This window comes from Myxine glutinosa, chromosome 1 (assembly GCF_964187855.1).
Source record: "Myxine glutinosa chromosome 1, kmMyxGlut1.1, whole genome shotgun sequence".
Taxonomy (NCBI): domain Eukaryota; kingdom Metazoa; phylum Chordata; class Myxini; order Myxiniformes; family Myxinidae; genus Myxine; species Myxine glutinosa.
Window position 1 is genome coordinate 335,872,038 of NC_136261.1, and position 12,519 is coordinate 335,884,556.

Sequence of the window (12,519 nt, forward strand, 5' to 3'; positions counted from 1 at the left end):
GTCGATCGTTGAATTCGGTTGAAAAAGGTGAAAAAAAATTAGGTTGAAAAAGCTCCTCACCACATCCAAGGCTTTCATCCGCAGCTCAATGGAATACTGCTCTCCCCTCTGGGCTGGTGCTCCTGCCTCACAACTAGCTCGGCTTCACACTGTTGAAACCAAAGCTTTCAGAATCATTGGAATCTCCCGCGATGAAGCTAACTCCAAGGGCCTTTCAATCACTCACCGCAGGCAGGTTGGGGGTCTTTCTGTCTTCTACCAACTCCTCTCCGGCCTTGCTCCCCCAGCTCTCTCTGGGCTCTGTCCCCCAAATATACCTCCAGATCGCACAAGAACTGCCAGCAACCCTCTTATGGTTAAACAGCCAAAATCAAGACTCTCTGCTCACCTTCACTCTTTCATTCCTCTTTTCTCCCGCCTCTGGAACAAACTCCCTCACTCTCTTCAATCCCACTCCTCCCTCCAGGTCTTTAAAACAGCTGTTCACCACCATCTCTTATCTTCCCCCGTCCAAAACCTTGATCTTTTCTACCTCCGTTAATTCACCCCAGAGCCACTTTTTTGAAATACCGACTTCTTACCTGGAAGTCCGGGCTCTGTCCATGTGTTTTATCCCTCTCCCACCCCCACACCCCTTCCCATGCCTCCTCCCCCAAAGCCCTCTCCCTCCCACAGATCTCCCGATGTCCCTGCTCTCAAATGTTGTACTTGTGTGCTTCCCCTTCTCTCCCCATCTTGTCTCCTGCTCCCCTTTATTTTATGTTTTATGTGTCCGTTTGTTTTTTTGTGATTGGTGTTAGCTCTTACACGAGCCTCGATCTTGTATACAAAAAAAAAAAAAAAAAAAAATGAAGGTCAGGGGCGTTGACTCAGCCTGTCATCCTTGCGAGTTCGGTAAATTGAGTACCAGCTCACTGGTAATTGGGACACTGCATCAGCGACACAAACCTGAATAACTGTACCTTTCGGTTCATGGGATTGCAAAAAAGAATTTCTTCGAGACAGACAGACATGGAGGTTTGAAGCAGGAGTAGGATAATGGAAGATTGCGTGTATAGGAGGAGCCGAGGTGGGTGAGAGAGAGAGGTAGATAGTGTGAGAGGGAGAGGGAGATAGTGTGAGAGAGAGAGGGAGAGGGAGAGGGAGAGAGTGTGAGAGGGAGAGAGTGTGAGAGGGAGAGAGTGTGAGAGGGAGAGAGTGTGAGAGGGAGAGAGTGTGAGAGGGAGAGAGTGTGAGAGAGGGAGTTAGTGTGAGGGAGATAGTGTGAGAGAGAGAGGGAGATAGTTTGAGAGGGAGAGGGAGATAGTGTGAGAGGGAGATAGTGTGAGAGGGAGAGAGAGTGAGAGCAAGGGAGAGAGTGTGAGAGAGAGAGGGAGATAGTGGGAGAGGGAGAGAGTGTGAGAGAGAAGGAGATAGTGTGAGAGGGAGAGGGAAAGAGTGTGAGAGAGAGAGGGAGATAGTGTGAGAGAGAAGGAGATAGTGTGAGAGAGAAGGAGATAGTGTGAGAGGGAGAGGGAGAGAGTGTGAGAGAGAGAGGCAGATAGTGTGAGAGAGAGGGAGATAGTGTGAGAGAGAGGGAGATAGTGTAAGAGGGAGAGGGAGAGAGTGTGAGAGAGAGGGGGAGAGAGTGTGAGAGAGAGAGGGAGATAGTGTGAGAGAGAGGGAGATAGTGTGAGAGAGAGGGAGATAGTGTGAGAGAGAGGGAGATAGTGTGTGAGAGAGAGAGAGGGAGATAGTGTGAGAGGGAGAGGGAGATAGTGTGAGAGGGAGAGGGAGATAGTGTGAGAGAGAGGGAGATAGTGTGAGAGGGAGAGGGAGATAGTGTGAGAGGGAGAGGGAGATAGTGTGAGAGGGAGAGGGAGATAGTGTGAGAGGGAGAGGGAGAGGGAGATAGTGTGAGAGGGAGAGGGAGATAGTGTGAGAGGGAGAGGGAGAGAGTGTGAGAGAGAGAGGGAGATAGTGTGAGAGGGAGAGGGAGATAGTGTGAGAGGGAGAGGGAGATAGTGTGAGAGGGAGAGAGAGGGAGAGAGTGTGAGAGAGAGGGAGAGAGTGTGAGAGAGAAAAAGAGTGTGAGAGAGGGAGAGAGACAAGAGGGAAAGGGCCTGTCCACGGGGACCGATCAGCACTTGAGGAATCCGGGCAGCAGGAAGAAAGAGGAAGATTCGACCCTCGACTAAATAATTACTAGTTGTGTGTTGGTGGTGGAGACGGCAGTCTGACAGGATGAGGATGGAGTCTGACGTGATTCTTGGGGTTTTTCACTCTAACAATTCAGAAAACCACGTCCCATGACTTCTTCTCTCATCCTAAAATCATGAGACTTACGTCACGCCCAGATATTGGTGTAAATTGTGAGGAATGTGAAGGAAATAAATGCATTTTCATCAAACACTAAATTAGAAAAACAACAAATGTATTTAATTTTATAAACTTTATTCCCAAATCAACAATCAGATTGTAAATATATTGTTATCATCACAAAGTAAATAATCGGACGAGAATGAACGAAAACAATGGAATGAATGAACAAAACGGAATGAAGGAAATCTTTAAAACGAGCAAAACCGCACGGAGTCACCAACATCATAAACCCTAATCGCGGGTTTAACGGGGACCCGGAAGTTCCCCCTGAACACGTGCAGAACCCGCGAGTCCCCGAAACACGTGAACTCTCCCTCCTCACAATCCAACAAGAACCCAACACGTTCAGGATTCCCCGGCACGGACAGGAGGGTTTGTTGATTGTTGTGCTGTGTGAAGTATTCGTTTTCATATTTATGTAAACACCAAGACTCGGGATTCTCTCCCAATCCGCACTCTTTCCCTCTCCCTTTCCTCCCCATGGAGTTTAAACAGATTCCGATTTCCCACCGACTACTCGACCCCACCTCGACCTCCCAGTAATTTCGACCCGAGGAGAAACAATCAGAGGAAAGAACTTGTAACCAAAAATCAAACCGATCAGGATGTTCCGGGTACCGATTGTCGGTCTCGGTTGAAGTCGCCGTCCTGAGATCCCGGGAGATCTTGATCCAAGGATTTGCAGAGTTTGGGTCCAGACTCGGGGTCCGTCCATCTGTGGACACAACGACACGGGGTCACAGACTTTGTTAGACAAACGGACAGAAACAGAAACACATTAATCTCTTTCATTACATTTGAAATATTAAATACATTTTTAATTTCACCTTCTTTACGAAACACAATTCACCTTCTCTTTACCTGGTTCGGAATCCCCGACCATCCTCTTGTTCCCATATAACAAAACCCTCCCACGAACATCCTCTTGTTCCCATATAACAACACCTGGGCCCGGTTTCTGGAAGGATATCACATATTTATCCACTGGAGAGCTTCGACGAACCGCGCACAGGTGGGCTGACTCAACCTGTCATCCTTCCGAGGTGGACCAGGTGAGTACCAGCTTACTGGGAGTAATAAACATTCGAGTGTCCTGCGTCGGATTGGCGACCTGGCCAGGACTGCACTCCTTAGCCAATGAAATGACGTGAAAGGAATTTTATTGTTACCTCCAACCAACGAAGGTGGACCGAGGTTATGTTTTCACCCTTGTCTGTTTGTGTGCAGGATACCTCAGAAAGGTATGGACGGATTCGGACGAAATTCGGTGTACCGGTGGGGTAGGTGACAAGAAATAATTGATTCGATTTTGGTGAAGGTCCGGATCCGGATACTAGAATTATTGTCGGGATTCTTCTTCATTGATTGTTGGTGGTTCATGTGCAGCCTGTGGCTGTTTGGCTGCATCATTTTCTGAGGGCAGGACTGTGCCACTGATGCAATGCCCCCATTACCAGACGGCAGGTACTCATTTTGCCCACCTGAAAAGGATGACAGGCTGTGTCAGCCCACCTGGTGTTACATTAACATCATGGCAGGGGCTCAAACTCAGGACCCCAACATTTAAAGGCAGTCACCTTAACCGTGAAGCCAACACCCACCTCACCATTGAATGATCGGGCGAACAATAATATACAGCGCGATATCTCAAAAAGTTATGGACGGATTCGGACGAAACTTGGTGGATAAGTTGGGTGTGTGACAAGGAAGAGGTGATTCGATTTTGGTGAAGGTTCGAATCCGGATTCGATCAGTGGGATAAAAATGGAATGAATCAGCCTGGTATACATTCTATCAGGGGTATGCACTCTACCAAGGGTATACACTCTACCAGGGGTATGCACTCTACCAGGGGTATGCACTCTACCGGAGGTAAGCCCCTCTACCAGGGGCATGCACTCTACCAGAGGTATGCACTCTACCAGAGGTATGCACTCTACCAGGGGTATGCACTCTACCATAGGTATGCACTCTACTAGGGGTATGCACTCTACCAGGGGTATGCACTTTTCCATAGGTATGCACTCTACCAGGGGTATGCACTCTTCCAGAGGTATGCACTCTACCATAGGTATGCACTCTACCAGGGGTATGCACTCTACCATAGGTATGCACTCTACCAGAGGTATGCACTCTACCAGAGGTATGCACTCTACCAGAGGTAAGCCCTCTACCAGGGGCATGCACTCTACCAGAGGTATGCACTCTACCAGGGGCATGCACTCTACCATAGGTATGCACTCTACCAGGGGTATGCACTCTACCAGGGGTATGCACTCTACCAGGGGTATGCACTCTACCAGGGGTATGCACTCTACCAGGGGTATGCACTTTTCCATAGGTATGCACTCTACCAGAGGTATGCACTCTACCGGAGGTATACACTCTACCGAGTGCCCTTGTACTTAATACTGTTAACAGTGGTACTGCGTCTGAAGCACAGCCACACTTCCAGAAAATGATGCAACCAGCAGCCAAAGGCTGGATACGAAACAACAACAGAAGTAACATCTTGTGAATGAGTTTAAGTGATCTAATCATTTCATCTGGAGCTCATCGTGAAGTTACTAAAATGTCTTGTTTGATCTCAACATAAGGGGAGTCTTCTTCACCTGACGTTATTGCAGTCACGGGATTTGGGAAGTGGAGGAGGGGGGGGGGGATGGAGGGATGGAGGAGGGGTGGCTGGATGTGGAAGTTACGTTTTCCTTTCTCCAGAAACACAGCCGGTTGTCTCATTTGTATTAAAGTTGTGGAGGGTGAAATATTCCATCCTTTTTTGTGCCTCCACCGACGAAGTCACTGGAGCCAAATTGTGTTATCGGGTTGTCCGTCCGTGATCGGTTCTCATTATCGCGATAACTTAAGACCAACTGAAGGGATCTTAGTCAAAGTTGGTGCAGGTGTGTATAATAAGGTAAAGATGAAAAGATTAGATTTTGGGGTCAAGAGGTTAAAGGTCAGACGTCCGTCAGGTAAAATGTGTTACCGCGATAACCTGTGAACCAGTCATGGGATTTTTTATCAAATTTGGTGCAAGTATAAATGATGCAAAGATAAACTGTTAGATTTTGGCTTCAAGAGGTCAAAGGTCAGATGTCATGTCAGGTGAAAATGTGTTATCTTGTAAAAAAAAACCTGAAGGTATCTATCTATAATTCCAGCAATCTCTGTGTGTCTGTCTATGTGTGTGTGTGTGTCGTCTGTGTGTTTGTCTGTGACCGCTGTTTCTCGACAACCACGGGTCCGATATACTTGCAACTTGCCAGGTATATTGCTGGGGACCCGAGGATGTGCCTTTTCAAGGTTTCATATTAATCGGACAAGTAGTTACCGAGCTATGGCGATTTAGCCGTTCGCCGTTCGCTTTGCCTTTGGGAATGGACCAAACCATTTCATGTAAATAGAGGGGGGGTTCTGTGGTCGTTACTGGCTTTGCGAATGGACCAAACCATTTCATGTAAATAGAGGGGGGGGATATAATTTTAGATATATATATAGTACGGGCATGCCCTAGGAAGTACGGGCATGTACGGGCATATATATATAGAAGTACGGGCATATATATATAGTACGGGCATGCCCTAGTCTATCTATAATTCCAGCAATCTCTGTGTGTCTGTCTGTGTGTTTGTCTGTGACCGCTGTTTCTCGACAACCACGGGTCCGATATACTTGCAACTTGCCAGGTATATTGCTGGGGACCCGAGGATGTGCCTTTTCAAGGTTTCATATTAATCGGACAAGTAGTTACCGAGCTATGGCGATTTATTTACCAAACTAATCAGAACAGGTTGCGGGGTAGGCCAGCCAATCACAGAACACGTTGTTGCGTAGGCGTGGCCGATGTGAGCGTGCGCCATTACGCCATTACGCCAGCGTGCGCCATGTGAGCGCGTGCGCCATTACGGATAGTAATTCAATTAAAATTGCCAGATATATTGCTGGGGACCTGAGGATGTGCCTTTTCAAGGTTTCATATTAATCGGACAAGTAGTTACCGAGCTATGGCGATTTAGCCGTTCGCCGTTCGCTTTGCCTTTGGGAATGGACCAAACCATTTCATGTAAATAGAGGGGGGGGGGCGGGGTTCTGTGGTCGTACCTGGCTTTGCGAATGGACCAAACCATTTCATGTAAATAGAGGGGGGGGATATAATTTTAGATATATATATAGTACGGGCATGCCCTAGGAAGTACGGGCATGTACGGGCATATATATATAGAAGTACGGGCATATATATATATAGTACGGGCATGCCCTAGTTTAAATTAAACTTGGTAATAATGTGGGTGGAGGCAAATCGATCGACGTTGTGACGTCAGAGAGTGTCGTTCTTTTTATAATACATCGTGGAGGCTCGTGGAAGCCTGAGTGTGATGAACGAATCAGGACCTAACAGGACGCACAAGGAACAGTGGAGAGCGAGGGGGAAACACCAATGGTCTAGTTGAAGGCCAATATGGAGGGAGACTTGGATAAACAATGGGTATGGGGAGGAATGTGAGGCAGGAGTGGATGCATAGAATGGACAAGGTGATCCAAGGTGTGGACAAGATGGATAGAGAAGGAAACTCCCAGGAAAAGAAGATGGAAATTTGGAAGGAGGAGGAACTGGGGTGGAAAACGAGGATAGGAAAGATCATGGTTTTGGATTGGGAATGATCGATTTTGGATTGAGATGGTGGTGAACAGGTGTCTTAAATACCTGGAGGGAAGAATGACACAGAAGAGAATGTGGAAGTTGGTTTCACAGGTGGGAAAACGAGGAACGAATGATTCGAAACAAGAAATGAACGAATGCTTAGAAAACACGAAGGATGAACAACTCTTTCTTTTTGGAAAGCATGAAATGAACTTGTTCCGTATTTATGGTGAGAATGTCCCGTTTATCATTATGATGCGAGTACTATATGCAAATCGAGAAGTGTTTGATATTTACACAATCAAAGACTCACAAGTACAGTGCTGTACTGTACATTTGTTTACCGATTATGTTTTTGTTTGTTTGTTGGTCTGTTATCCGTAATTCTACACCGATCTTAATGAAAGTTAACCATCTGATAAGGCTCGTCAAAGGCTATAACTTATTGTTTTTGAGGTCAAAAGGTCAAGGTCACAGCAGCGTCATGTTTTCTGACGTAATTTTTGTTAGATAACTTGGCACAGAGTCGTTATTGAGAGACTTCTGGTTTGCATCACCACATTCTACTCCATCAGCACTTTGAAATCAGTGGATTTGCTCGATCACCTTTCGTCAGCCATGTTTACAAACGGTCAAGGTCAAAATTTTCTAAAATGGTAAATTTTCATCTGATTCATGTGAAATTTGAATAGGATTTGCAGATTTGGTCACTGAATTAGTTTACCAAAATCAAAACGGCGAAAACATCACAACAGATAAACCGAGAATGGCACTCGCGAGAGCACATACCGCACCATCGAGTTTACGTTTTGTATCCCACTAATAGGCCGGATCTGCATTCGGACCTGAACCAAAATGTAATCGGGTTGTTCTTGTCACCTACCCAATCCGTCCACCAAGTTTTGTCTGAATCCGTCCATAACTTTTTGAGATATCGTACTGAAAATCGCTTTTCTCCCGATCACTCAATGGTGAAGAATCACTTAAAATTCTCGTATCTGGATCTTGATTTGGATCTTCACGAAAATCAAATCAATTCGTCCTTGTAACACATAGATTCTGTCCACCAAATTTCGTCAGTATTCACCCATAACCTTTTGAGATATCCTGCTTCCAGATAGACAAACGGTCAGACAGACAGTCCAAATGGTGAAAACCTAACCTCTGTCCACCTTTTGTGGAGGAGATAGCAATCGATTTAGCTGTTTTTAAATGTTAACGGTTTCCATGACATCAATTTCACCACATTACAATCAAATGGGATTTTTGTGATTTTATAATTCCCATATCTCAAAATAGTACAGAAATCTATATCTACCATATAAAACACATTGTCAGTTTGAGTGTTTTTACAGATGTCTGTCCCCTTCACAAGGGAAGGTTTTGAAGGTCAATCTTTTAAAACGCATGTATTCACTGCGGTTTATGAGTTGCGGAAGACGAGAAGACGAGGCCATTTCGTAGGGTTCAAAGATCGTTTATTCGAACAGAAATCCTCAGCACTGCAATCGCGAATGGAACTCGTACAGCTTTTATGAAGCCAAAACCCTCTTCGGAGGGCGTGGCTCCAACAACCGTGCGCACGTCACGTCCACACAACCAAAAGCCCCACAGGCCCGTGCACGTGGATTTTGACCAAATAAGGTAACCGCTAATGCAAATAAGGTAACCGCCACATGCGAATAAGGTAACCGCGACATGCGAGTAAAGTAACTGCATCATGCGCCCCCCCAGAATGCACTCGCATGGGCATGCATGTAGTTCACGGGTGCGCTCGGCAGTGCCGAGAAGGCTCGATCAGTGGTCAGCCTCGGTGCGCGTGAAAAAACACCGAAAAACGGGATTGAGCCGACCGAGGAGCTGGTCAAGGCCTCGGGGGAGGCTGCCGAGGTTCTTCGCGGGCCTCCCGAGGTTGCAGAGTAGGAGTCGTAGTTGCGCGAGTTTCAGCTTTCTACATGCAAGCTGTAGCTGTAGCTGTAGTTGTAGAGTTTTCGCGAGTTGTAGTTGTAGTATGTAGTTGCGCGAAGGTGACGAGCAGTACTCGTTGGAGAAGGCTCACCGCTCTGTTCGCAGAGGAGGTGCTTGGCCGTAGTGCGCGCGAAAGCTACGAGCAGCAGCGCACGTTAGAGAAGGCTCACCGCTCTGGTCGCAGAAGAGGTGCTTGGCCGTAGTGCGCGCGAAGGCTACGAGCAGCAGTACTCGTCCTGTGTGCGCGAAGTTATGAGCAGCAGTGCCACCCGCGTCCCATCGGAGGATCCTGGAGAAGGCGCACCCCCCTGTTCGCAGAGGAGGTGCCATGCGCAGTGTGCGTGAAGTTACGAGCAGCAGTGCGCGCGAAGGTGACAAAGCAGCCGTGCCGCCAACGTCAGTGCGCGCGCAGGAGATGAGCACCAGTGCCACCCACGTCTCGTAACTGCGTTCCTTCTTAGGATCCTGGAGCAGGCTCGCCCCTCTGGTCTCAGAGGAGGAGCCGAGCACGGTGCGCACGAACCAAAAGGTCACCCGTCGTTCCCAAAACTCCGGCAGTTCGATCGAAACTGCGTTTGCCGTGTTCGTTTGAAGCCCCCGAATCCGTTCCGGAGCAGCCGGGGTCACCAGTGTAGGTGTCGCCATGCTTGATGGAAGCCCCCGAAAACGTTCGCAAAACTCCGGCAGGTCGATCGAAACTGCGATTGCCACATTCGTTTGCAGCGCCCGAATCCGTTCGGGAGAAGCCGGGGTCACCAGTTTAGGTGGCTTCCAGAGCCAGGGCGCGCTTGCCGTGTTCGATTGCAGCCCCCGAATCCGTTTGGGGGCAGCCGGGGTCACCAGTTTAGGAGTTGGGGAGGACGAGAAGACGAGGCCATTTCGTAGGGTTCAAAGCTCGTTTATTCGAACAGAAATCTTCAGCACTTAAATCGCGAGCGGAACTCATACAGCTTTTATAAAGCCAAAACCCTCTTCGGAGGGCGTGGCGCCAACAACCGCGCGCACGTCACGTCCACACAACCAAAATCCCCACAGGCCCGTGCACGTGGATTATGACCAAATAAGGTAACCGCTACATGCAAATAAGGTAACCGCCACATGCGGATAAGGTAACCGCGACATGCGAAAAAGGTAACCGTGACATGCGAATAAGGTAACCGCTAAAACGGTCTATTTTTTATGACAAAACAAACATGAAAAGCATTTTCCATGAAATAGTAATTGTCTCTTCTATTGGATGTGTAGAAGGTGGCTTGCAAAACAAGCCTCAAGGGCGGTGTAGAGACGCTTTTTAAAAAAATAACAATAAATACAAGGGGCAGGGAGGTGGAATTTGCTGCACGTGACATGCAATGTGTGCAGAGTAAAACGAGTTTTCATTTACATCCGTAAGATGTCTAATAAATAAAAAAGATACGAGTACACCTGACACTCGGCTGAGGCTTCAGAGTTTGGCACGCTCACGAGGCTGCACCATTGAATAAATTGTTCCTACCCGTCATTTTTGCTGAGCTTTTTACTCGTGTATAGATCAGAGAGTACGCTGGTACTGTCTATGTCGGGAAGGCGCGGAAAATAATGTCGGTCCCATCTGCTACATACAAAACTAAAGTTGGAGTATCTTCTTATGAAAATTCACCAAATGTCTGTCCGTCTGTTCGAAGGGACTGCAAAAATGGCTCAACCGATCGAAACGACATTTTGTGTGGGTAATCCTGGGATCTCCAGGAGTAAAATAGGCTCTTTAGTTTTCCCAATTTCAGCTTTGGTCTCCAGCATTCTTAGGTTTGGACTCCCGCATAACATTCGCGTTCACATAACGTTCATTGTGACGATGTATGTGTTCACGGTAAAGTGTTTGACGTGACGGTGTGAACGTAATTTCGTAATGTTTTTCGTTTCGTAATCCTGTAATGAACGTTTAATGTTTAATGAACGTTTAATGCCCTTCGATGTCCGAGGCCGCACGCGCGCTACGCTGGCCAGCGTGTACATTGCCCTTCGCCGACAGGCTCGGGTAAACCGCTGAGCACCATCCGTGATGGGGACTGGGGCATGAGACAGTGTCCTTCATTATAAGTACTAGGGCATGCCCGTAATATATATATATCTAAAATTATACCCCCCCCCCCTCTATTTACATGAAATGGTTTGGTCCATTCGCAAAGCCAAAGCGAACGGCTTGCGAGTACGGTGACAATCCCCCCCCTCTATTTACATGAAATGGTTTGGTCCATTCGCAAAGCCAAAGCGAACGGCAGTTACGAATCGCAGTTACGATGAATCGCAAAGTAGTTTTAATTAGTTTTAAAACATAGTTTAACGCCAACATAGCGCCAACATAGTTTGCCAACGTGAAATAAATGAATACGCTCTCAAATGTGCCGTCCGAGGCAGAGTCTGTTCGCCACGTTCGGCACACGTGATAGCTCGCTGCTCTCTGATTGGTTGAATCGTTTTTTGGACATAGCTCGGTAACTACTTCTCCGATTAATATGTCGCAAATTAGTTTTAATTAGTTTTAAAACATAGTTTAACGGCAACATAGTTTGCCAACGTGAAATAAATGAATACGCTCTCAAATGTGCCGTCCGAGGCAGAGTCTGTTCGCCACGTTCGGCACACGTGAGAGCTCGCTGCTCTCTGATTGGTTGAATCGTTTTTTGGACATAGCTCGGTAACTACTTCTCCGATTAATATGAAACCTTGAAAAGGCACATCCTCGGGTCCCCAGCAATATACCTGGCAAGTTTAAAGTATATCGGACCGGTAGTTGTCGAGAAACAGCGGTCACAGACAGACACACAGACACACAGACACACAGACACACAGAGATTACTGGAATTATAGATGGACTAGGGCATGCCCGTAATATATATATATATCTAAAATTATATCCCCCCCCCCCCTCTATTTACATGAAATGGTTTGGTCCATTCGCAAAGCCAAAGCGAACGGCTTGCGAGTACGGTGACAATCCCCCCCCTCTATTTACATGAAATGGTTTGGTCCATTCGCAAAGCCAAAGCGAACGGCAGTTACGAATCGCAGTTACGATGAATCGCAAAGTAGTTTTAATTAGTTTTAAAACATAGTTTAACGCCAACATAGCGCCAACATAGTTTGCCAACGTGAAATAAATGAATACGCTCTCAAATGTGCCGTCCGAGGCAGAGTCTGTTCGCCACGTTCGGCACACGTGATAGCTCGCTGCTCTCTGATTGGTTGAATCGTTTTTTGGACATAGCTCGGTAACTACTTCTCCGATTAATATGTCGCAAATTAGTTTTAATTAGTTTTAAAACATAGTTTAACGGCAACATAGTTTGCCAACGTGAAATAAATGAATACGCTCTCAAATGTGCCGTCCGAGGCAGAGTCTGTTCGCCACGTTCGGCACACGTGAGAGCTCGCTGCTCTCTGATTGGTTGAATCGTTTTTTGGACATAGCTCGGTAACTACTTCTCCGATTAATATGAAACCTTGAAAAGGCACATCCTCGGGTCCCCAGCAATATACCTGGCAAGTTTAAAGTATATCGGACC

General features: G+C 47.0%; 1 protein-coding gene across 3 annotated transcripts in view; it reads right to left on the reverse strand.

Annotated features, from left to right (window-relative positions):
- Window positions 1–2,416: 2,416 nt before the first annotated feature.
- LOC137412115 (E3 ubiquitin-protein ligase TRIM7-like) overlaps window positions 2,417–12,519 on the reverse strand; it is a 93,352-nt gene continuing 83,249 nt past the window's right edge. For all 3 annotated transcript variants that reach the window (XM_078769803.1, XM_078769804.1, XM_078769802.1), the window contains one exon: window positions 2,417–3,076. In XM_078769803.1, coding sequence (XP_078625929.1) covers window positions 2,550–3,076 — 527 coding nt within the window. In that variant the 3' untranslated portion in view covers window positions 2,417–2,549. The remainder of the gene's footprint in view (window positions 3,077–12,519) is intronic.